The sequence below is a fragment of the Monodelphis domestica genome, chromosome 5 (assembly GCF_027887165.1).
Source record: "Monodelphis domestica isolate mMonDom1 chromosome 5, mMonDom1.pri, whole genome shotgun sequence".
In the NCBI taxonomy this organism is placed as follows: domain Eukaryota; kingdom Metazoa; phylum Chordata; class Mammalia; order Didelphimorphia; family Didelphidae; genus Monodelphis; species Monodelphis domestica.
The window spans coordinates 146,480,818-146,507,582 of record NC_077231.1 but is presented as its reverse complement, the minus strand read 5'-3'; the positions used below and the strand labels follow the sequence as shown (position 1 = coordinate 146,507,582).

At 38.2% G+C, this 26,765-nt stretch overlaps 1 protein-coding gene across 4 annotated transcripts in view; it reads right to left on the bottom strand.

The window, feature by feature from the left end:
• CELF2 (CUGBP Elav-like family member 2) overlaps positions 1 to 26,765 on the bottom strand; it is a 969,858-nt gene that overhangs the window by 592,632 nt on the left and 350,461 nt on the right. Inside the window, exon 1 of one of the 4 annotated variants that reach the window (XM_056800805.1) lies at positions 11,608 to 12,145. The exons of 2 other annotated variants lie outside the window; for them this stretch is intronic. In XM_056800805.1, coding sequence (XP_056656783.1) covers positions 11,608 to 11,660 — 53 coding nt within the window. In that variant the 5' untranslated portion in view covers positions 11,661 to 12,145. Of the gene's footprint in view, positions 1 to 11,607; positions 12,146 to 26,765 lie in introns of those variants that run through there. One more of the 4 variants, XM_056800807.1, reaches the window with a different exon arrangement.

Sequence of the window (26,765 nt, the reverse complement as noted above, 5' to 3'; positions counted from 1 at the left end):
TCACCCTTGAGAAGTAGTATTTCATATAAAAATGTCCAGTGAAGATGGCGTAACATAACCTGGAATTTGTAGTGGCAGATTGTTCAAAGAACCATTGAAAAATTTTGTTTTTCCAGGTTTGTAAACAAGTGTTTAGGCACAAGTATTAACCAGAAGGTTGCAGCACCACACTATTAGGAAATGACATAATTACTGGCATAGGCTTTTTATGGGAAAAGATTCTCATAAGAGATTTGGGATTAATACAAATTATAAAAGAAGCTTCTCGAATTTATGTGTGATTCTCCTTTATAGACATGTCAACACTGAAAGAGAATGCATGAAGGGCCCATACATTATGCTATTCCCTACCTTTAGGTTCTTGGAATAAAAAAAATGCTCTACTTACTTTTCTGTGTAGATATCATTTGATTTCCTGCCTCTGGTCATTACATACGCTATTCTCAAAGCCTGGAATTCTCTTCCTCCTCACAACTGCAAATTAGAATTTCTTATTTTCTTGAAAGCTTGACTTAAGTGTTATCAACTATATGAGGCCCTTCCTTTCCCTCCTTTCATGGTTTTTATTTGTGTCCTCTCCTGCTTTCTGAATGGAAAATAAAGGAAGGTTTGAAGGAGAACAGTCTTGGAAGAGAGGTGGGTTATAAATGACAATGCCGTTTCTTCTCATGCACACAAGGGAAACATAATGAATTAAAGACTTTTAGAGAATAAATTCTACTTTGTTCAGTCCTCATCTTAGGACCTTTCAGCAATGAATAGTAAAGATAAGTTCTTTTACCAGCACCATGACTCTCTCTGTCCCTTCCCTAAAGGATGGTTTGGCATGTTAGAGAAAGAATATGTTAAATCATGTCCCATATACTATATAGTTCTCTGAAGATGCTTAACTTATGCCCTGAGCAATGTATCACTGATAGTTCCAAGGAAGGGATAGCTTAGTCTGTTCAGGAACCACAGAGAGCACCTGGACATTTTATAGCCTTCAGTTGGACTTTGAAGTTTGGTTTTCTCATCTATTAAATGAGAGACTTGGACTATCTTGACCTCAAATGATCATTTCTCTCTTGACTCCACTCTTTGATTCCCAGGATTTTTCTACCTTGACACTAATAGCCTTCTTATTCTGATGCCTCTGGCCCATGTGTCTTCTGATCAGTGAGGTTTTGTCTGACACCACTATTTTAAGACAATCCCAGGCCATTCGTGCTCATTTTTCTCTTGTCTCTGCTGCTAACTCTCACAACTTTTCTATCTTCTGTCTACATAGCTCCCTTTTAGATGTTATCTCCCCCTTAGAATATAAGCTCATAAGGGTATGGATTGTCTTTCTTTGCTTGTATTTGCATCCCCAGCATTAGCACTCTGGTTGACACATTGTAAGATCTTAATAAATGCTTTCATTCATTTTTTTCATCCATCAATCTATTCTTCCATCCACCCATCTATCCCTTCATCCATCTGTCTATCTACCTGCCCTTATATGCCTAAAATTATGTTTTCTGATATAATGATGCTAGGTTATATGGGACTTGTAAGGAATTTAAGTTCTTTGGATACTGTGGCTGATTTCAGTGTCAGTCAATGTGGTAGATTTGTTGAGTACTGCAGGTATATAGAACATTGTGCATAAGGCAACTATCTTAACCGGTCAGGTTGACCACAAGGGCTTACCAACATGTAGAAGAGAGAACTAAAAACTGTATACCTCCATTTCAACAAATATGGCAGACGAGGGAAATTTTGTAGTGACTAGCACCATTTATCTTTTTGTTATTTGTTTGTCTTTCTGTCATCTGTTAATACAACAGCCCTCTATGCTTAAAATGTAAGATGGTCTCTCTTCTAGAAGAGGAAGTCAAGGGGTTCTAGGAACATCCTCTCCATAACTCCAAGTTGTTAGAGAGAACGAAGTGTTCTCTTAAAAATGGGAAAGAAAATTTTCAGGATTAAAAAAACAAACAAACCTGAAAAAAGTATCTAAAGACACAGAAAGGAATTGTGAATATTATATCAGGGGTTAAACAATAGAAGCTGATGACAGTGTAAAAAGTGCATAAGTGAACACTTGAAATTAAACAATAAGTTTGAAGCCCTTTCCATAGAGAGGGAGAAAAAGCAAAGTGGAAAAAAAGGAGATTCTATCTTTGTTGCCATTAAGTGTGGCATGGTAGTAAAAGGAGGCATCAATTACCTGGACATCTGATGATCTCTGTCAAAGACAGAGCTGCCATTAAATTTTTGGTTTGCCATAGTGACAATTATCCTTCAAAAAAGCACAGGAAATAAGGGGGAAGGAGTGAACTTTTATTCTAGACCTGATTCTCCCCATTAAGGAAGAACTGAGTAATGCAGCAGAGATGATAACATTTTTGGCAATGGCCAACCTTATCCTCTTCAAATTCCTTCCATCTCTGCTATTCCCCTCCCATCCCAGGGCTGCCCTCCTCTCATGGGGCATGATCTTATGGGGGTGGGTTTTCCTTAATGTTTCACATCTCCTGTTTTCATCCCTACCCCATTGCCCATGCTCTTTGTGCAGACTCATTAAGAGGAGGTCTATATTGGGAAATGAAAATGAGGTAAAGCAAAAGGCATTACTAAGACTTTTATTTTTTTAATGGGTCATATTAGACTAATATTTCTTATATTAAGAAGATAGGAGACTGACAGATCAAGGGAACTTAGTAGATATAGTTTAGCAAGACTTCACTGAGATACTTAAAAGTCTCTATTGTGCTCTTCATAGATAAACTAGAAAGCTGTTATTAGGTATTAATACCGTGAGATGTATTTGAAACTGATGGACCAGACCCAAAGACTAGTCATTAGCGGCTAGATGTCAACTGGAAGGAGATCCCCTGTGGAGTGCCTCTGGGGTATGACCGGGCTCTCTGGTTTTTAACATTTTTATCAGGTACTCTATTGAGAACAATGATGATATTATCAATTTTGCAGCTCAGAGGGATGGTGAATATTCTGTACATCAGATACAGAAACAAAAAAAAAATCCCAAAAGGTAATAATGATGACTGAACCTGTTTAGAACAAATTTTAAGAAGGATCAATGTAATGAAGCCTTACTTGTGGGCTAAGAATGAAGAGCCTCCAAAGTACAAGATAGCTTTTACCTGGGAAGGTATAAAATCATCTGAAAATGATGAAGGGATTTTGGAGCATTTTTAAGTGAAATAAGAATCAATAATAAGACAGGGTCACACAGCTGGGAAGTGTTTAAGGTTAGAATTGACCCCAGGACGTCTCATCTGTAGACCTGGCTCTCAATCCACTGAGCAATCTAATTGCCACCTAAAGTATTTTTAACAAAAGCTTTTAGAAAAGTTTATTTTCTAAGGTAGTACAATAAGAATACTGGGTACAAAGCATCCTTTTAAAAGTCTGTGACACACTTTCCCTCCATGTACATGGCATAGTATTTTGCTGGTTTCTTTGCATGAATTTGATACGAATTAATTTTCAAACTGCATTGTAAGACCCCAAATGTCCAAAGTACACCTCTGTTACTCTGCCTTGGTTAGACTATATCTGGAGCACTAGGTTCAATTCTGGGAATTATGTTTTGAAGGACATTGAGGGGTAAATGTATCCAGAAGAGGGCAGTCAGGATGAGGAAAGGATCTCTACAGTATGTCATAAAAATTTATTGAAGGAACTATGAATGTTTAATTTGTAGAAGAGAAAATTTAGGGGAGTTGCGATGGCTCTTTTCAATTACTGTCATATGGAAGTTTATTAGACTAGTTCTCCTTGGCCTCATTGGGCAGAACTTGGCTCAAAGAAAGAAAGTTACTAGAGAGGCAGATATAGATTTGATGTAAAGAAAAACATTTCTGATAATTAGAGGTTTTTCCTCACTAGAAGTTTTTCAGGAGGGGTTATATGAAGAAGAAGGAGGTATGTGGAGAGCATAAGAATTTCTATAGTACCTACTATGTGCCAGACATTGTGCTTTAAAAATATTATCTCATTCAATCCTTATAATTCCTATCTTATGATTGAAGAAACTGAATAAAATAGAACTTGTCCAGGGTCAAACAGGGAGTGAGCACTTGCTGAAGGGCATTGTAGAGGAGTCTATTGGTTAGAAAGAAGTTGAATTAAATGATCTTTGAGACTCTTTCCATTTATGAATTACTCTGGTTCTGTTGGCATAAGGTGAAATTTAAAAAAAAAATCCCTATCTTTAAGGAGAGTATGATCACTTCTAAAAAGGAAGGACAGAAAAATGGAGAAAGAATACTTATTATAGCTTTATTCAAGTTATATTATTAGAAAATTCAACATATAAGTATGATCTGATGATTATCTAGCAAGGTTCTCCTACCCCTCATCCAATATGGGTTAGGTTCTTTTTTTCCCCTGAAAGGTAACAAGATTGTCCCTTGATGTTGGTTGGTCCAGAGTGTCAGTGCTTGATCTGTGCCTCCATTGACTTAGCTTCCTAATAGCCTCTGGTGGTATGGACGTGACTTTCTGGGCACAGAACGGTGTACAAAAGACTATCACATGGAGCTGGGGTCTTTAAGACTCGACAGATATCTCCGAGCCATGCCAGTCACCATACCCTGCCTCACCAAGTTTCTATAAGAGATGAAGGGATTGGACATGTTCACCAAATCTAAGCCTTGAAAGAAAATGAGGATCAATATAAAGAGTTCAACTCGATAATCTATTATTAAGTGCCTACTGTGTAAGTAGCACTCTAGTAGGTGCTGGAGAAGTACAAAGTTGATTCTTGTATTCACGGCCATAGTCCATGTTAAATCCATCTATGTCTTCTTGTCCTTTGCAACTTTTATTCATGTCCATTTAATGTTACTTGCCCTTTGCTGAATTTATATCACTATGAGCTCTGCTGATAACAATGAAATATATAGTCTGTCCACTGGTAATTCTTTACCAACATTTCTTGACTGGCATCTTTTTTTTAGGTAATACAGAGCTTTCTAATATTATCATTTATGCCACTTCTGTATCAGGGATGGTGATGTTATAATTCAAATAGTATGACTATTCTCTTTGATAGAGGAAAAAGTATTTTAGAGATAGTGACAGATCTTTTTTTCCCACTTTTAAAAACATTTTATCAATGCCTTTTATTTTATCTTTTTCTTTTTTACAAATGTCATTTACCTTTGGCTCCTACCCACTCAAAACCAGTAGAACTTTCCTTTGTAACATAGGAGTGAAGTCAAGCAAAGCAAATAAACGTATTGGCCCCATCTGGAAAAATATACTTTCTTTAGTACCTATAATCTGCCACCTTTGTAGAGATGAAGAAATTGATAGACCTTTCCCATTTTTTTTGCCTATTTTTTTCTCCAAGTTTCATCTTTAATACTCTTTGGATCTTTCATCAAGTATTCTGTATACTTGTTTTCTCCCCTGTTGTTTCTTCCTGTTTTATGAATTGATAAATATAACTTATAACTTTCCACCACCATCCTTTAAATGCATCATATAAATTATATATGCATATAATTCACATATATCACAATTCACCATGCATGCTATTAGGATTTCTTTTAATTAGTTTATTTTTTTTATTTTACACTATTATCTTCTGTCTGAATATCAGTTCTAAGGTAAAAGAGTAGCAGCAAGGGCTCTGCAATTAGGGCCAAAGGACTTGCCCAAGCTAGAAAGTATCTAAGGCTAGATGTAAACCCAGGTCCTTCCACCTCCAGGCCTGGCCCTCTATCCACAGTGCTGTCTCTATATGTATATTTACACAGGGAGTCTTCCACCTTGAAAATCATTAAAATACTTGATCATGCTTCTTAACACCTTCCAGTATCAGGGGTGGGAGGAAAGAATTTCTGGTTGCTTCCTATCTTGGGGAGGGGTTGAGGTAATGACCAAGAGTAACGACTTTCATATTCTGAAAGGCACGGAGAGGCTGAACGATCTGGAATACTTGTTTTTGGACTATTGGTCTCTCTATTCAACCACACCAACAGATAGCGTTCCCCCCAACTCCTCCTCTCCTTCTCCTCCCTCTTCCACTACACACACACAAATCCTGTGCATCTTCAAGATGTTTTGTAATTTGAACCAAAGTATATCTACATGTGGCACTCATTCAAAATTACACAGAGTATTTTCCTTCTTCAATTTGGAATGTATCTTAGATTTATAAGGCATGTGAAAGGGAAATGTATACAAAAAGACTGGAGAAAGCAATGAGCAAAATAAATGAATCTAAAGAGCAACTGAAAAAAAAATTAGAGTCTGGTCTTTTTTCACCCTTGACATGAATATTTCATTAATGTGAGTTTCATACTTCTATACATTCATACATACATATAAGAAACCCATATACAGAAAGGCAGAAGTATAGCTTTAAGACTAACTAGTCTAAACATTTAAGGGTTGTGGTAAACTTTAAAATGTTCTTCAGGCCTCTTTCATTTGTGTGAGACTAAGCTAGCAGTCACAACATATAAAATCTCTAACTTTTGAAACATCACAGGGCTCATATTTTTTTTTTAATCCTGAAGTCAGTTTAAGAGAGCCACTTGACCATAGAAGATTAAAAACATCTTTCATTCCCACCCAACTCTCAAAACCATTTTTTGCCTCATGATTATTTTTCCTTCCACAGAATCATTGGACTGGAAGAAATGTTTTAGGCAAGACTACACCTGAACCATGAGTGTCTATCAGATTCTCAGAAAGCATATTAAAATATTACTTATCTTAAGGATGTTCTTTATAGACACTGGAAGGAGGACTTTGAGAAATGTCTCAGAAGTGAACAACCTAATAACCTATGTATTTATATTTATATGTTAATTACCTTTTAGAGCTTGCCATATTAATCTAGTGCTTTATATGACCATTATACCTGGATAGATATTTATCACCAATTTGATGATATCTTTTCATTTATTGTACATATTATATACTACAACTAGATTAGTAAAAACAATTAGTGAAAACACTCATCCCTTACTTAGAATAGTTATCATTTAAGTAGGCTAGCATTCCAAATTATCTTATCTTCTCAGAATCTTTTTGTTTCACTCTTTTTTACCATTTTGATCTTTAAATTTTAAGTTGAGGATATTGAAATTAAATATAATAACCCAATGAAGACCTAATAATGTAATATGGTTTAGTAGAAGGAACTCTGAACTAGGAGTAATTAAATCTGAGCTCTGGTTCCATCTTTGCCACTGGCTAGTTATATTTCGGGTAAAATACATCAGTTTCCTAAACTATAGAATAAAGATGGGCTTAAAGTTCCCTTTAATGGGGAAGTCTCATGATTCTTTGATTCTATATAGCTTGCTCTTCTGTGGTACTCTTCTTTAATAACTATAAACATATTCAGCTTCTTTCAAAGGTCCATTATGGTACACAGATTGCTTTTGTTATACTTGCAAGCAATAATTTTTCCTATAATTTGATTAATTTCACCCTCCTCAAAAAGTACATTATAGATATGATAATTATATTTTTTTGTCTTTTAATTCAACTCCACTATTGGAAGATAGATTCTGGTGGACTTTATGCCTTTTACTATGGCTATGTTGCTGTTTCAGGATATTTGTTATACATCCTCATTAAAACACACAAAATGTTAACATCTCCAGTTTTAAGTTTTCCATTTTGTAGATGTGAGAATCAAAGCTGAGCTCATTAATAGAATCATTGCCAACTCATACTAAGGGTATATAATTACTAATAATTTTTTTTTACTTAAGATATTCATTATATTTCTTAGTTTTCAAGACTGATTTAAAATAATTACTTGTGATTTGATTAAATTCAGCAGCAATGTCACACAAAACTCTTACATGCTACCATATTGAAAAAGTGATATACTTGGCAAAATCCCAGTTTACATTCCTGAACCAAAGACAGGAAGATCTTCTATGTTATTCCCCACTTAAAAACTTTACCAACATCATGTGCTAAAGAACTTTTGTTTATTAATCTAAACAAACACAGTAGTATTGTTTTCCTTGAATTTTTGTGATCTCTCCCTCCTCTGAATGTCTATATCATTTTAATTTTTATCATGTATTTTCCCTATAACTCTATACTATAACTCTAAACTCTTTGAGAACAACAATCATCTTTATATCCCTCTACTAGTTTAATATAGTACAGTGGGGCAGTTCAAAGACACTGGATTTAAAATCAAAAGATGTGGGTTTGATTCCCATCTTTGTCCCCTACTAGTTGTATAACTATGTGCTCAAGGTTCAGTTCCCTTATTTGTAAATGGGTATAATAATCGCTGTACAACTTCATATATTTCTTTTTTTAAAAATCAATGCTGGTAATACACAATAATAGCAATATTGGACAATGATTATCTGTGAAAACTTGGCTACTCTCAGCAATGCAATGATCTGGAATAATCCTGAAATACTTATTTGGGGGAATGCTATCCACCTCCAGAGAGAGAACCATTGGAGTCATCCTTCACATTAGTGTATTTATGGTTTTATTTTGGGGTTTTGGTTATGTATGACTTTGCTCTTACAATAATGATCAATATGGAAGTGTGTTTTGTATGACAATAAAAATAAAATTTAAACAAAAGAAGAAAGCAACTTAGGATAGAAAAAGCATTCTTTGGGTACAGGAGAAGGACAGAGTACAGATATTGGATCCATGATGCAAAGATATGGAGTTTGGATGGTAAAAGGAGATACTATGAGCGGCATAGCTTAGGAGCAAGATCAGTTTGCTTCCCACTGTAGAGGACTCTAGAAATGTAAAGCATAATTCATTATTGATGATTGAGCTTAGAGTGGAAGGGTCCACAGAGGCAGTGCCTCCATTTATGACTTTCCCAATTTATCACTGGCTGAGATGAGAAAGAACAAGATGCTACCTAGACAGTTAATAATGGAACCAGGGCTAAAATCTAACGACATTTGATTCAACACAATCTTACAACTTGGCAATGGAAAGACTAGAATTTCCATGAATATGGAAATAGAGGTTTCCTGATTGGAGTACGCACCCTAAAATAGGGTACAGAATGGGAGAGGAAATGGTTAAATATACAGGGAAAAGAAGGGGCACAGGAGGAAGAAGGTAGTTGAAAGCAGTGGTGTCATGCTCAAAAAGGAATCCCTGTAGCTGCACATATATTTAGAAAAAAAAAAACCAATTTGAAATTATCTATGTTGTACTGTATTTTTATTTAGTGAAATATTTCCCAATTGTATTTTAATATGGCTCTGCTGTACTCTGACCTCCCACTGAGCCACTCAGCTGCCACCCCCCCCATATATTTCTAGGGAAAGGATTTAAAAATCATAACATACTACATGAATATAGCATTATTACATACAGTGAATATTTTAAAATTGAATCTGAAACTATGATTTCTTTGGAGTGGGCAATTCTTAGTTTGGAAATCTCATCCAGTAATATGGATCTGCAATCTGAATCTGTGTAGCTTCTAAAATCATAGGTTTAAGTCTTAGAAATCACCTAGTCAACCTTTCCTCACCCCCACTTTATAAAGAGAAGGGAATTAGGTTCCAGAAATGTTAAACTACTTGACCACAATGTCATACAGGTTGTATGTGGCAGAGTTGAGTTTAAGCCATGTTTTCTGACTACATTTAGCCTCCTTCCCTTGCATCACTCACTGCTGCAACTCTGCTTGTTGAATTAATGACAAGAAATTAACTGAAAATGAATGACTCTTCTGGAACTCGGAAACTTAAAAGGCCATATTTGAAATTCATCCCTTTTCACCTCCTTATAGTCAAGCCAGAGAGAGTTGTTTGGGGGCACTTAGAAGTCAAGTAATTTGCCCGTGCTTATACAGCTAATATGATTTAGAGGTAGGACTTGAACTCTGGTTTTCCTGACTCTAGGCCAGACCTCTGTCTGCTGTATACCATGGTACCTTTCTACTTCTTGAATTAATGAGAACAAATTAAAAGAAAATGAATGACTTCCAGACCACAGAAATTTATAAGCTGATAAATGACAGAAATTCATCCTACTGCACCTCCTAATATTTTGTGGATGTTTTCACATAATTCCAAAATCCCACCTTCATCTTGCCTGTATTAAGAAGGATGGGATGAATACCACTGTCACAAAACTAGGCAATGAAAATATTCATTCTTTCTCTGATCTTTCCAGAGTAACATGGAAATCCCTGGCTGTTCTCCATAAAACAAACCCACTTTATCCTATGGAGCCACCTGGGGGGCAAGGAATGGAAGTCATTTAGAGATGTTACAATCGGGGGTAAGATCTGAGATCATGAGATCAAAATCTTCAGAGTTCCACTTTTGTAACTTATCCTAGCCATGAAGAACTTAAAAGTTCAAACCGAATACCCTGATGGTGCAATACCACGTACAATATGTGAATCTCTACAAAATCTCAAAACCTCAAAAACTTTACAGAAAAATTCAACTTCAGAGAAGAGGAAACTGGAACCCTCTGAAAAATTATCTTCTAGGATAGTTTAGAGGAAGGGAAACAAGACACCTAGTTTATTTTGACAGCTATCTCATTGGCAGTTAGGAAAGTACGATCACTTTTATTTTGTGTGTATTTCTTTAAAGTTGAACATCAGAATAAGAAACCTGAAAGAAAGTGCGGGGAGTCCGACTAGATGTTTTCTACTGATTCTGGGATTTAGTGAGACTCAAAGTTCTCACAGTAGTTTCCACTTTCTGGTCTCTTCATCCCCTATTCCAAGTATTTGAAAATATAACAGACGTGTCAAAGAACTGCCTTCCATACATGTGGCTTCTTCTCTGGGTTTTGGCCCCTTTCCATCTGATCCACGGTCTTCATTAGGAAAATGAGGAAAAGAGACATTAGAGCCTAACCTTTCAGGTTAAAGACCCTTAGAGGGTGGTTTGCTTATTAAATTCACTGAGGAACTTATCGGTAGGAAATGAAAGGCAGCCAACAGGTAAAGTTCATTTAGTGGCAATCTTTGCAGAGGAAGCAGCGGACATCCCTGGGGCAGGTGAGAAAGGAAGGCCCAGTTATTGGTCACACAGATTCCCTCTCCTCTCGGGCTCTCCGTTTCCCCATGTCTCAAATGCGGTCACAGGAGCTTATTTTTCACTCGTGGGAGGATTTCTAACGGCTCATCACCCCTGAGCAGAGTTTCCAGCTCAAGTTTTTAGATTATAAAAGTTTCTAAAAACAAACTGGCTTGGGGAGGGGTAGTGATGGAAGGGCAGTCTGCTTCTCCAGTCTCTCTTTAAGGAAGAAGCTTTTCCTGAAAAGCCATCCCTCTTCCCCTTCACGCGTGGGACATTTTCTGGCTCCTTCCTCTCCTGTTCCCCGCCCGTTCCCCTCCCGAGAAACACAACAGAGCCCGACGAATGAATCTGTCAGGATCACCTCGTGCCGCCCTCCTTCCCCGCAGCCCTGGGGCGCAGGATCTCAGTCCTCTCCCTCAGCCTTTCCCCACATCCCCTTCTCAGGAGAACTCCCTCCTGCCACTTGCAGAGCTTGCACTGCCCTGAAACGCCCCAACTTCCTCCTAACGTGAGGGTGGAGGCGGGGTGGAAGGGATGCTGGGGAGTGGGAGCTCGAACCCCAACAGCTGTCGCGGAGGAAGAAATACGGGCCTACCTTAAAACTTTCCAGTCTTTCAGAGGATCCAAGTCAGAGATTATGGAAACCATTGTCAAAGGCAGCCGCGAAGACAAAACCCCTACGGGAGGGGGTGGGGGGGGAGTGCGAGTGGGGGGTGGGGAGGAAGACCGCGGGCGGCCCGGGAGAGAGGACTGGCTCGGGCCGGAATGACAACAAGCCCTGAGCAGCTCTTCCTACTTCTCCAGCTGATAAGCACTTGTCCCGGCTTCTCTCCACCCCCAAAATCAATCCTGTGTTCTATTACTCCCAGCTCCTTTTCTTCCCCACTACCTTTTTTTAAAGCCCCTGTAATCTGCTCCAACTGATCAAATTTGACCTTCTTGTAGCCCACTTTATTCCAAGCACAGCTCTCTGTTAAATCTCTCTTTATTAACACCGTCCTACTTGGCTTTCTCTTGGAACAAACACAGATCAAGCCTGAAGCCTCTAGACTTTGCCAGCAATCATTTGCAGATTACCGCAAGCTGTAGTCTTCTCCTCCTTTGGGGTATTTCTCCTGCCTCCGAGGTTTGCTTTCACATTCCTTTTGGAAGGCTGGTTTGGGCTTCTTCTCTTATTTTTATTTTTATTTTTATTTTTTTAGGTCTGGGTTTTTAAGACACAGATTTGGAGCTTAGCCTCTCCCTCACATAGGCTGTTACCACATTAATGGCACTCGGTTCACACTCTACTTAAGATTCACATTTTTAAAATGATTTGGAACAAGATTATTAACAAGTTACAAATCTACAGGGTTTGATTTCTGGCACCAATTTTGTCTAAAACTTTTTTTTTTCTTTTTAGAAACTACAAGGGGAAAGAATAAAATTTTCTTAAATGTTAGTGAGAAAGCCATATTGATTTTTTCTTGAAAATATTTTCTTTTTTAGATGTAAAACCAACCCTTCAATAATAATCTTATTTGACAGAGATGCCAAAGTAAGAATATTAATAGCTAACATTTATATGGCACATGGAGGTTTACAGGGCATTTTCCTTAGAACAATATAATGAGATAATGTCAAGTGTTGTTTCCCTTATTTTACAAATGGTGAAACTGAGTCTCAGGGATGGAAGGAAATTTGCTCATCACCAGAAATTCAAACCCAGGTCTTCTGACTCCAAATCCATCTTTTTCTCTTCCCTTCCTTACCTAGTCTTCACCCAAAGTTGGCATGGAAAAAGGTCTGTGAGTGTGTGAATTTCTTCTTTTTTTTTTTTTAAATAGGTACTTTCTCTTAAGATTCCAGAGTCCTGCCAGTCAATTAAGACTTCATCACGTGACAGCTCTTCCTACTAATCCTTGTGCCATGCTGCAGGGTCAGGGACCTGAATGGCCCTCTCTTGGTGAGGAGTCATTTAATCCATCCTTCCTACTCACAGAGGATGGGCATTTATGCCTGGGTACTAGAAGGATACGTGCCTATCATTTCAGAGCAGTCCTCAAAAGAGATTCCATAAAAGGTCTCTCAACCCCAAAAGGAATTTTTCCCCTAAATCCATTTCTCTATGATTCAGCATTTCTTTTGTTTTCCTGTTGTGGAGTCCTAATCCTAACATGACTTTTAATTTTCTCTTTAAAGTTTATAGAGGGGAAACTAGGTAGCTCACCCAGGCCCAGAAATGGGGAGTTGAAGGTTAAAATCTGGCCTCAGACAGTGCCTAGCTGTGTGTCCCTGGGCAAGTCACTTGACCCCCATGGCCTAATCCTTACCCTCTTCTTTCTTAGAACCAATATACAGTATTGATCCTATTACAGAAGGTAAGGTTTTACAAAATAATTTACAGGACATTTTCCTCATAACAGCCCAATGAAATAATACAAGCACTATTCTTATTCCCATTTAATGAGGAAACTGAGGCATAGATCAGGTGATAACTTGCTCATAGCCAGTTAAGTCTTGGAACCAGATAAACCTGAGACTTTGTATTCTAGATCCAAGACTTCTTTCATTGTCCCACCTTGTGTTTGTTTTAATTCCCTCATTGACCATGGAAAAGAGTGTGTGTCTCTGTGTGTCTCTCTCACCATATACACACCAAAATATCTCTCTTCATTTCAGGGGTTGGAAGGGACATTTCTGTGGCCATTCCATTTATTCATTGAAGCTGCTGGGGGACATCTAGGAGAAAACCTTGCTGAGTGAGATAATTATAAAGTTCCTGGCACATAGCAAGTGCTATATAAGTTTTAGCTATTATTATTAATACTGATTTATTATTGTTGTCCTTCTCATTATTATTATCTATTAGCATTCACCAGTGTGGACCCTAGTAGGACCCTAGTAGTACTTCCAAGTTGGGGCTAAAACAAAATAAGCACCCCAAAGAGCCAGAAAGTGATGCGGCTAATTTTCCAGAGGGGAGGCAGACACCTAGGGCATCCCAGACTCCTCATCTGAAGCCATCATAGCTCTGGAGGAGCTCCAAGGCTCACTGCCAACCTGGGGTGAATAGGAAGGATTTCAGGGGAAGACTAGCTTAATGACTGCGAATGACTGACTGCCTTCAGCTAAAGTTAGAAAGAATTCCCTATCTTTTACAAAAAAATATACTTGTCTCCCCCGGGGCTTCATGCTTCTTTCTTCCTTGGCTATGTTTTTGGTCCCTCTGTGACTCTTGGTCCACACAATAATAATATGTAATAATGTGTAAACATTTATATAACACTTTTAATCCCCAAGTACTTCACAGAATGTGTGTGATAATAATACTTAGTGTTTAGATAGTGTGTACCTCTGAAGGATTCTGAGTGCTTAGATAATTGATAAGATATTTTCCCCTCCAGAAAGGGGAGAAGAGAAAAATGAGAAATTATCATGAAATTGCTTTCACAATTCTAATTACATCACCCTCAACAGTATTTCGCAGGGTTTCACTGAAACGTAGCAAAGTCTGGAAGGAAAGAGGTCAAGAATGAACACTTGGAACAAGAATTTGGGGGCAAAGGGTGAGAGGAGGCAGGAGGTAGTTTTTAGTCAAAAAATCTAATCCAAATCCAAAATATCAGATCCAAAAAATGGATCAGAATAAATCCATACTTAAAAAAAAAAAAAACATGATTTAAATAATGTTTTCAAGGACAGACCAAGGGAGAAAACTTTTAAAGGCCCTGTTGAGCTGACAAGCAAATATAATGTGCTCATCTTAGGCAGTGTGGTATTGCATAAGGGATAGGTCCATCTGCCATTTGATAGTGATGTGGCCCTGGGCAAGAAACTTCAGTTTTCTGAGTTTTCTCTTCTGTAAAGTAAGGGGTTGAACCAGGCACAGGTTCCTCCTGTGGTCAGATTTATTATCTAAAGCTATCCTCTTCTATTTTAAGAAATAAAGTTTACTTGATTATGAATAATGTGATAAACACTGCTGCTGAGCATCTATGAGGCAAAATGGAAAGAGTGATGGAACTGGAATCAGGAAGACCTGAGTTCAAATCTAACCTCAACACTTACTAGCTATGTGACCTTGAGCAAGTCACTTAACCCTGTTTCCCTCAGTTTCTCATCTGTAAAAATGAGCTAGAGAAGGACATGGCAAACTGCCAGCATCTTTGCCCCCCCCCCCCAAAAAAAAAAACCCAAACAAATAATCAAACCCAAATAGGGTCAGGAAGATTGTGACATGACTGAAAAGGACTGAACAACCCATCAGTGCTGCCTCTGACAGAACAACTCTCTAACACTATATTTTACTGAGTAGTTGCCAATTTGCTGTCTATATATGGATGAGGGATATGGGGAATGTGGGTGAAGGAACAGGAGGAGCCCAGTCTCTTGGTATATTTCCTGTATCAAGGAAAATGCAGTTCTGGTTAAAATATGGATATTTGTCTAAGTTTTGGTCAGCTTCTCTTCTTTTGAGCATTCTATTCCAATCTCTAAGTAGTTTATATATATATATATATATATATATATATATATATAAAGAATGTATTTCCTAATGAGCTAGTCATCTCCCTATCATTCAAGATTATTCAATCACCTTCACAGGTTTAACTTCAGATTTCTTAAAACAAAAATAAAATAAAACAAAACTTTGCCATAGTTCAAAACAAAGCCTACCATTTATTCCCCTCTGACCTAATACTTTGCCAATTCAATCAGTTTTCAAAACATCTATAAATGTTTGGAAAAATTATATCTAAAGGTTAAGTTTTGCCCAAAGTAACTTTGGTTAAGAAATGGATATTCACTTCCCACTGGCTGTGCTGTCATATAGTACAGTATTTTCTTTTATTTCTTATCTTCATATATCCCATTGGATAATATCTAATATCATCTGTCTCTTGCATTTTGATAAAGTTGCCCCTTTTAAATCAAGTTGTTTTCTTGTTACATATTCTGACCTTGCCTCACTGAAATTTTTTTTTAAGGAAACAATTTTCTAAGAACATAAACTTTTTTTTTTTGAGAGAGAGAGAGAGAGAGAGAGAGAGAGAGAGAGAGAGAGAGAGAGAGAGAGAGAGAACGCACATCTGTAAACTATTACTGAGTAAATTTCTGTCCTACAACAGGCAGTTTTGTTGAAAATTTTCTCCCTACCTGTTAGAAGAGCTCAGTACACCTATCAACAAATCAAAGCCTACCTATTTGGAAGATATTTCCAAGTCACCAGCAGCTCTTTTTCTTTCATGCTCAGCTCTTCCAAAGTCTCCCTCACTATTCAAGTTTTAAAGAAAAACAGTCTTCCTCACTAAAAGCAACAAAAACTGTCAATTATTTCCCCGTCCCCAGTTTAGACAGCTTTGTCTAAATCCAGTGAATATGGGATTGGGGGGAGGAGAACTTTGAATTAGTCAGATTATTTAACTACAAATATCTACAGGTCAAAAACAGAACATGACATTAAAAAAAAAAAAGTCTATATGGCATTAATGAGAGCCATCAAGCCGCCCAGGGTTTAATCTGTTTACACAAGATCCATGAAGGACTTCCAGATGTTAATAGAAGGAGATTGTCGCTCATCATATTGGTCACTACCGGAACTGGATACTCAGAAAGATATTACTTCACACATCTAAAGCCCCAGGAACTGTGGTTTAGCAAAACATATACATAGGAGACAGATTTTGACTTTAAATTATGTTTGATTAAGACATATATTCATCAGACCATCAGAAAGGAGAGAATAGTTCCTCTGTAATCCTGTTCTAACTTGTTGCTAATGTAGAATTATGTTATGTTAATCAACAGAAGTGTATCATTAAGTCCTTACTTCACATACACACATGAGAAATATAATGGAGAGTGAGGATGGCCGTGGAATCAATTAGACCTGGGTTCGAGGCCTGACTGTCAGACACTAGTAGTATGGCAAGTGACTAACTTTTTAGGGTCCTTTAAGGCAACTCTCTTAAATTCTAGAGGAGTTACTGAAAAGCGTGGGTAGTTGGGAGTTCTGTACATCAATTGAATCATTGTATGTACCAAATATATACATCTATTAGTATGGGGGTATTTGTGTATATATGTATGTGTTTGTATGAAATGTACATATATATATATATATATATATATATATATATATATATATACACACACACACACACAGATCAAGGAATAAAAGCAAAATTTTCTTTGTTCTCTTTTCTCTTCTCTATCTCTGATAAGCTTCAGTTTCTCTCTAGGGATTCTATTGTCCAAATAAAGCTTATCTTTTGGCAAAACTTGCTTTAAACTTAGTTGTTCACTATTCTGTTACTTGCTGATAAAAGACTCCCCTTCTGTCTCTCCTTGTCTTCTCTGTTCCCCCCTTTTACCAGCCCTTTAAGTCTCACCCAGCCTACTTTTAAAAAAGGAAAATAGCTAATTAAAGCTCCATTCTACTATTCTGAACACCTTTTTTTCCTCTGATATTGTTGATTTGTCCAAAATTTCAAGTTGGCAGGCATGTTAAGCTAAAAAATTCAGCTCCCTGTCAGAGGCCCTTTTAATGGAAAATAGCCTTACCTGTCTTTCAAAACATATCACACTGTTATCCTGATGAATTTGAAAAAAAATTAAATTTTTTCCAAATTAAAAAAAAATGTACATGAAAAAATCCCATGCCCTGATTCCATTTTCTTCTTCTTCTTTTTTTAAATTTTAATATCTCTTGAGCAAGGCAGTTTTACTATATATTAACATTTTCAAATAGGGCCAATGAGATAACTGAACATGAGTAGAGTTACTAAATAAATGCTAAATCACTTCTCTCTTATTTCTCTTGGGGTGGCTCTGCTCTATTTATTCTTAAGTACTGGCCACATCAATATGTTCAGAATCTTTGTAACCTGGTCTTTTGACATATGGGGCCTCTTGATATTAGATTTAAATTATACAAGTGATTTGGTCCTTAACACTGAGTCTGGATCTCAGAGTATTTTTGTTCTTGAGCCACGCATCAGCCCTTCCTTTGTGAAATCTGTACCTTAACAGTTAACCATTAATCTTCAATTACATAAATGTGCCTCCTCACTTTAACAACGTCTGTAGAGACAAACTTCCAAAGATGGCATTTTTTTCCCCTAAATAAATGAATGTAGTTTTAATGGAATTTCAAGTGCTTTCAGGTTTGGCTCACAACACCTGATACAATAAAAAGCCTTAGGAACAAAGGTATGTGTTTTGGTGCCTATTCACCGAGTTAAGAGTTGCTATTATGGGACACTTCATAATCTCAAAAATCTCTAAAGAGTCCCTGAAGAGACAGTTACAAAAAGGACTGAAGTATATCTAAAGAGATCAAATATACTTCTACATTATCTGAGAGTCTGCATGTGTGCTAGATTTTCCACCAGTGCTTAGGCCCTCTTAATTGCCTGGAAGGAATGCTTTTTAATTTGGGGCTTTTGTCAGCTCAGCTTCTTGTTGCCTCCTCTAAGAATGCCAACTCCTTTTCCTAAATAGAACAGGGGAAAGAGGGAGGGGGAAAGGAGGTGGGGGGTGGGGCAGAATATTTCTAATCTTGGCCAGGCATATTTCAAAAGTGAGAAAGCAAAAGAGGAAAACCACAGCCCAGTCAGGCTGCATTCCGGGCCATTGGAGAAAGTCAGGTCAGTTTGGGTATGGATTATCATCGAAATGTAAACACATTCGTGTCACAAGAAACAATTCCTCAACATACAAATTGTTTTGGCTTTTAAATTTTAGTTTTTGTCTGAGCTGGATACTAATAGTAAGAGGGCCAAATGAATGGCTGAATGGGGAAAAAAATGCATCATTCAAGCTCTTTCCATCACATAGGCCAGGAAATGAGAACTGAAATATAATGACCTCACGATCACATTTGTTTAACCGCCAGGTTTCAGACAACTTGGGCATTTGTATGTTAAATCAGGGCTCCTAACATCAATTATTGAAGAGATCTGGCTTTTAGGCAAAAGCCAAGGACAACTGCCGAGTTTCCAGTTAGCAAAACAATGTAAATGTCTCTCTGTACTGCCCATGCCAACTGGAATATTTGTTCGACGTGTGCCTAGGTTGAGTATTTCCCGGCCACACAGAGGAAAGAGCACAAATAGACTAGATTTAAATATATGCCTGGAGTTTAGCAGGAAGGTTACTTAGAGGCTGATAAAACAATAGCCATTAACATTTACAAAATACCTATTATCTAGGATTTTAGAGGATAGTTACAGGACCTAAATGGAGCCAAGGCTTGAAGACTGGCCCTGTGATTTTGTGTCAACAGGAACTCCTGGGACCAATGTAAATCAGAATTGCTTTGTAATTCTTGAGGTTCCCTTGGGTGATTTGCCCAGGGTTCCAGGCCAGGACCTGGGAGAGGCAGGACAATAACTCTCTTCTGGCTTCAGAGGTAATTCTTGATGCCCTCATTGGAGCTCAATGGCTACAAAAAGGGAGCTCCATCATGGAAGTTGATGAAAAAGAGAGAGCAGGTCAGGAAGTTCATTTTTAATATCATGGATGGTAATAATCAATTAATAAACTGATTAACAACATTTATTTAACACTTACTCTGTCCTGGGAACTATGGTAGCCAATAGGAATATAAAGGATGAATGTCATTTGGCCAAAATGCTGGAAAATGGATACAGGAATGAAATAATCCCTAATAAAGAGATTATAAGCATATACAAATATGTGCAAGACACATACACAGAGAGCAAATGCAAAATGATTCAACATAAGGTAGTTTGAGAGCGAGACAGAGACAGAGACAGAGAAAGAGAGACAGAGAGACACAGAGACAGAGAGAGACAGACAGAGAGACAGAGACAGAGACACAGAGACAGAGACACAGAGAGAGAGAGAGACAGAGAGAAAGAGAGAGTACTGGTAGTTTGGCAATAGGAATAAGAAGCAAAAAGTTTCTACATGTTGAAAAATATCTCAAAAAGGGAAACATTCCATTGAGTCATATAAGTGGCTATGTGTTACAAAATATGTTGGTTTTTAACAGTCATCTCTATGGCCCATTCTGAAGTCATCCTCTGTGCCTTGGGTCTAAGGGTATACTGGATCCAGGCATACTGGTGACTAATTGTTAAATGTATAAGTATTTATACCTGAGAAATGTGAAAATGCTGCCAATCAGGGATTGATTTATTATTTTGTTGATGGTCTAGACCAAAGAAAGCGATGTGGGAAAATATTAATAATGAAGATTAAACTTAAGTCTGTGATAATGTTTTTTCACCCAGACAGTGGGTCATTAAACATTGACCAGCATACTCTTTCAGGTTGGTTCTATCACCTCATGTCTCCCTCAGAAACCTGACCCAGGGATCATTTTCTTTTCTGTTCATCTTCAATCTCCTACTATTTATTGGTTCATTTCCTGCTTCCTACAAGCAGGCTCAGGTTTCCTTTATCCTCAAAACAAAACAAAACAAAAAATCTTTCTCTTGACCCCACCATCGACTTAGCTATTATTTTTTCCCTATCATGGCTAAGCTGAGTTTAAAGAACAGTAAAGATCCGTTTACACTCTCCCTCCACATCTTCAGTACTGATTTACTCTACTGAAGCTGTTTTCTGAAAGGTCACTGAGGATGTATTAGTTGCCATAATATGAAGACTTCTCAATTCTCATCCTCCTTCATTCTCCTTCCATAAAAAGTACTGTTTAGCATCCCTTCTCTTAGATCTTCTCTCTTGTCTTTATTTCTGTCACTTTTTGCTTCCTACCTAATTATTCCTTCTTCTTCTTGGGTTCTTTCTCCTATAACTCTGAGAATTCACCCTTTCCCCCTCTCCTTTTTACCAGTTTTCCTAACAGTTATTACTTTTAGGCAAATGATTGTAAAATCAATGTAGCTACCCTTAGGTAGGTTCTTAACCTAACGGGTCTATAAATTTTTAAAAATATAGTTTAACATTTATTTCAATAGATATTTTTTGTAATCTAATTTTTCATGTATATGCAATGTACATACAATGTACAATGTAAACAAAATGTAATACAATTTTATAATCTAATGCATTTATTTTATTTAATGCATTAAATATTATTTTGATATGGGATCCATAAGTTTTACCCAATTGCCAAAAGGGACCAAGATCCAAGGGTTTAGAGCCCATTGTCTGGAACTCTAGACTTTCATTCCAAACTTTCTGCTGCTCAGACATCAGTGTGAATAGAGAAATAAAGGGAATAAATATTTATATAGGCCAGCTATGCTCTAGGTCCTGTCCTAAGCACTTTGACAAATATTATCTTGATTAATTCTCACCACATTGTAAGGGAAGTGTGGCTATTATCCCCAATTTACAGTTGAGGCAAGCAGAAGCTAAATGACTTGCCCAAGGTCATACAACTAGGAAGAGTCTAAGGTTGGATTTGAATTCAGGAATTCTCTCCCCTATGCTACCAGCTGCATAGTTGAATTTAAAGAGCACTGGCCTTTTATGCAAATGCTACCTCATTTATTTTTATTTTTTATTTGTTTTATTATTACATCTGTGACACTTGGAAAGTCACCACCTTCCTTAACTTTTGTTTCCTTATCTCTTAATAAAAAGGAGAGAGGTCCAGAGAGGTTTCTCAGTGGATAGAGCACCAGGTTCTGGAGATGGGAGGTCCTGAATTCAAATCTGACCCTCAGTCACTTCCTAGCGATGTGACCCTGAGCAAGTCACTTAACTCAGTTACCACTTCTATTCTTCTGCCTTGTAACTGATACTTGATAGAGATTTCAAGATAGAAGAGAAGGATATGTGTCTGGTGGGGTCATGGATCTAGAGGGCAACTCAGTCCTAAATCCTATCCTATGCCCATCGTTCATAGCCATCCTATCAATGCCCTTCAAACTCACAACATCTTCAGTGGCCCTTAATTTCTTACCCTGAAACATTTCCTTCCTCTAACCTGCCTTTTAGGCCTTTAATGGTACCACGATTCTGCCAGGCATTTATTTAGTCTCAAAATCCTTGATTAATTCTCTTCTTTCCACCCTCAATCTGACCTATTGTCAAACATTCTCCCCAGGCACCCCAAGATCATTGTTGGCTTACTATGCCTCTAGGAGAGAGCCCCCAACTCTCATCTGGTGGTTCAGATCCTCCACAACCTGATTCCAATTTGCCTTTGCAGCCTGGCTTCAAGTACAGGAAAAGTCAAAGGGAAACTTGCTACCCCCAGTGCCTGGGCAATATTATCCTGCCAAATCTTTATCTTCCTTTAAGGTTGGGCTGGCCTCTGCCTCCCCTCAGGTGAAAACATTTTCTTCCTTTTTTAAAAAGCTCTTTTAAGAGTGTTTATCTAGATGGAGTCTGTTTCTGCATCGTTTTCTGCTTTGTATAGATTGGTACCTTGTGTTTGTATATCTAAGTCAGGAAATAATGCTAAGCCTATCATAGTCTGAAAGACCTGGATTCAAAATCTCTCTAGCACTGGCATGATGATAATAAGAATAATAAATCCTTTATATATTGAAACATATTTTTATTAAGTATTTATATAGCATCTATTTTAATATAACTCAATCAAATTTATGTGTAATATTTTTATAATTCACATAAAGTACATAATACATAATTATTCTGTAATTTAATGATTATATAATTATATAGCTCTTTAAGATCTGATCAACAACAACCCTGTGAAGTAGGTGCTTGACTACTCATTTTCCCAGATGCATAAACTGAAATGGAAAGAAGTGAAATGACTTTCCCAGGGTCCCATGACTTGGGCTGGCTGTTGGGGCAGTTTTGAAGCTCAGGTCTTCTTGATTCTCTATTTAATATTCTATTTTCTAGGCCACTTTCTTGCTCCATGACCCTCCATAGGTTTCAGACAAACTTCTAGGACCAAATGTAGATAAATCCCAAGCCCAGAGAGATTACAGTTTTGGCAAATCTGGGTATGTGTAATTTTGTCTTTCATAGACTGTAAGTTCTTCCAAGCTGGGGGCTGTGGTATTTTTCATCCATCAATCAACAAGGAAATTAAATAGCTACTATGGCTAAGCGAGTGATGGCAAACCTTTTAGAGATGGAGTGCCAGGCCCCACCCCCCAGAGACAGAGTAGCACACCCTACTCTCTTCCCCTAGGAAGCACTCCCATTGGGCTTCTGGGCAGAGGAGCTTGTGATGAGAGGCGGGGGAGGAGAGTGGCCTGAATGCTCCACTTCCCTCCAGCTCTGCCACCTGTAAGGTGCCACTGTTGGCTGCTGGGCAGAGGGGCAGGGGAATGTGAAAAAATGTCATCAGGCATGGTGGAGAGGGGGAGGGGAGCAGCTCCACCCAAGTCCCTCTGCCTTTCTAATAAGGAACTCGGGTAGGAGGAGCCTGGCTGTGTGCCCATAGAGAACACTCTGCATGACATTTTTGGCACCTGTGCTATGCTATTACTGATTTAAGCCCCGGGGATGCAAATAGAAAGAATGAAACAATTATTATTATTGAGGGGAACTTACCTTCTAATGGAGAAGTATATATACATACATAGTCATATAAGTATATACAAAATAAATATCAAGATAATAAACAAAGAGCACTTAGATAGAAGGGCAGCGAGGTGGCCCAGGGGATAGAGTGTGAATCTGATGTTGGGAAGTTTCATCTTCCTAAGTTCTGATGCTAAATCTAGCATCAGACACTGACTAGCCATGTGACCTTGGGCAAGTCACAGAACCCTGCTTGCCTCCGTTTCTTCCTCTGTAAAATGAGCTAGAGAAGGAAAAGACGAACCATTTTAGTATCTTTGCCAAGAAAACCTCGGGGGCAGCTGGGTAGCTCAGTGGATTGAGAACCATACTTAGAGACGTGAGGTCCTAGGTTCAAATCTGACCTCAGCCACTTCCCAGCTGTGTGACCCTGGGCAAGTCGCTTGACCCCCATTGCCTAGCCCTTACCATTCTTCTGCCTTGGAGCCAATGCACAGTATTGACTCCAAGACGGAAGTTAAGGGTTAAAAAAAAAAAAAAGAAAACCTCAGATGGGGTCACAGAGTCAGGCGTGACTGAAATGACTGAAAGACAGTTATCTGGTTTGTCCATGCTTGTCGGCGTGTTGCCTCTCGGGTCAGACGGTGAGCTCCTTGACAACAGGAGCTGTCTTTTGTCTTTTATTGCCTTCCTAGGGCCTGCACAGAGTTAGCACCCAGGAGGCAGCGAATAAATGCTTAATGATGGATTGGGACCCTGCCCTTATGAAGTGGAGCAAACACCCAGGTGGGAAGGCCTGAGTCTGCTGCCCAAGCAGCCGGTGAGCTGTGAGCATTAGCAGCAGCTTGGTCCTGAGGTGATGCTTTCTGCGAACATGAAGATGCATAAAACATTTAAGTTAGTCAGTGTGGTTATTCTCCCTCCATGGGAAAGTCTGGGGCTCTGGGTTTCTAACCTTTTTTTTTCTTTCCTTTTTTTTTGCTTATGTTATAAAAATTCAAGAAAGGAATAAAAGAATTATTGAGGAATAATGGATTTGTCTGGAGCGGGCTGAAAAGCATTTCTTCCTCTTCTTCAGTCCCTGAGGCTTCATTGTTCTCCTGCCTTCAGACACCGTAGGTATCAGCGACCTTTCTGCAGAAGGCCACTGAAGTCATGTTAATATTGTGTTTCTGTGTAGTACAGGATGAACACATTAGACACTTTAAAACTGAATGGGTTCAGACCTGTTAACCCCTCAGCTTTTAGACAGTGATAACCCGCTAACTTCCTGGCTTTCATTTGCTAACTTCCTTGATCCGTCCTATTTGAAATGCCTGGATATAACCCGGCAGTGACATTTTGCAAATCAACATCTCTGTGATGAGATGGACAGTAAAGACCAAATACTTTAGTATCCCAGAGGAAGGTGACTAAATGACAGCCGACCTGCCTTCAATGCAAAGATGCCTGATTATGAAAAAAGCAACACAGAAATAAGCCTAAAGAAATAATAATTTCTATCGCTCTGCTCATCTTCCTTTGTCAAGTGAAACTATCCAGAAGATTTAGTTTAGTTTATAAGGTGAAGGAGATGGGGAAAGGAGCACTGACTTTATGTCTGATTCAAAGTTTGTCTCTAATAGTGTGGATTCGAAACAACTCCTCACATTCCCACCCACCCACTCCCTGGGAGCCAATAGCTGAGATTCCTGCGCTATTCTTGCTAGGCTGTCAGAAGGCCCTTTGAATAGCAAGGCCCCAGGAATCTTGTCTCTTCCTCCACTCCCTTATGGCAGCACTAATCCTTTTCTGGCCCTGTTTCAGCTGTGATTTTCATTCCCCCTTTAAAATCTTATCCACCCTTCTAAATTGTAGCGCTGTCTATGGGAGCTAATTTTCTAATCGAGGTTTCAAATGGAGTGGTAGAATCTAATGATGGCACAATTTTGGCAGTTTACCTGCCAAAGTCTCTTTTACTATTCAAAACATTAGGACCACATCCCACATCTGTTCAGACAGGAATTGCTCTGGAAACAGACAAGCAAAGACTAAGGTTTAGCCAGTGCTGTTATGTTGTCCCGAATCGACAAATCCATTCCCTCCTTTATTAAAAAAGAAAGAAAGAAAAAAACCCCAAGACAAATAAACCCAAGCAGGAGACTCCACTGAGTGGTAGAGTCACCAAGAACTGGAGAAGTGTGACCAAAAAGGCCCTGGCACATTGAGGGTTAAGATAAAATAACTGGCTAAAACTACAAAGTACTCCCTTTATGTAGGAACAAAGAATGCTTTTCATAAAGCTCAAAATAAATTCATTACAGAATCGCTGGCTTACTCTTTCCACAGTCTTCACATTTTTTCCCCTCCTGGTGTGTTTTACACTTATGGGGTGATGACTTCATGAGAAACATGCTTGTTGTGACCTACTCTGCCCTGTTTAAAAGCTTGTGTTTCATTAAAAGAGGAGAAAAACAGAGATAAAAGTCTAGGTTTTTATTTGCCATTCTGTACCTTTCCTCTCCTTCATTCTAATATGCTGTGTGTGCACTTACACACACACACACACACACACACACACACAAATGAAATGAGAAAGTGAAAATTGTTCAAATTATTATAATGTTAAAAGAAAGCCCAACAGTTGCATCCTAGCTATTAAGCAGATATTATTGAGCCAGGCAGCAGCATAATTCATTTACAAAGAGAAGAGGCTGGATATTAACCTTTAAAATGAGAAATGTTTCTTCAGTGTGTGATATCAAACCTTAAGGGCTTTTTTCCCACAAAAGGCCTAGAAAGTGTGACTTCTGATTTGCTCATGACACCCTGTAAGTGAAAATGCCTGTTTTCTTATAATTACACATGCAAGGGGGAAAAAAAATCCCCACCCCAACCCCTGCCAAAAATAACAACAAAAAACCCACCTCACAAGTCTGAATATTTAAATTATATTGAAGCTGTGGGACAAACCCCCCAGTGCTAAGCCAATCTCCATTAAGAGCAGCTGCTTGTCCTTTGCTTACCCCATTAATCCCAGCCATTTTAGGACAGAGAGTAGGTATCTTTCATCATTTAGCTGCAATGCCTTCTCCCAAAGGCCAAAGAGCTTTGCCAAGATTATGAGTTTCTTCTATGGAGTGGTGTGTGTCTGCTTGTTTTTCAGTGTTTCTTTGGGAAAACATTTCTTTTTTTTTTCTTACTTGGTTAAAAAATATCAAAGCCGATATGGAGAAAAAGACAGTAAATAATTTGAGGAGAAAAAAAGAGGAAAAGTTAAATTCACTGTATTTTTCATTTATCTCTTTGATAACAGAAAACTTCATCTTTCTACAGCACCTTTCA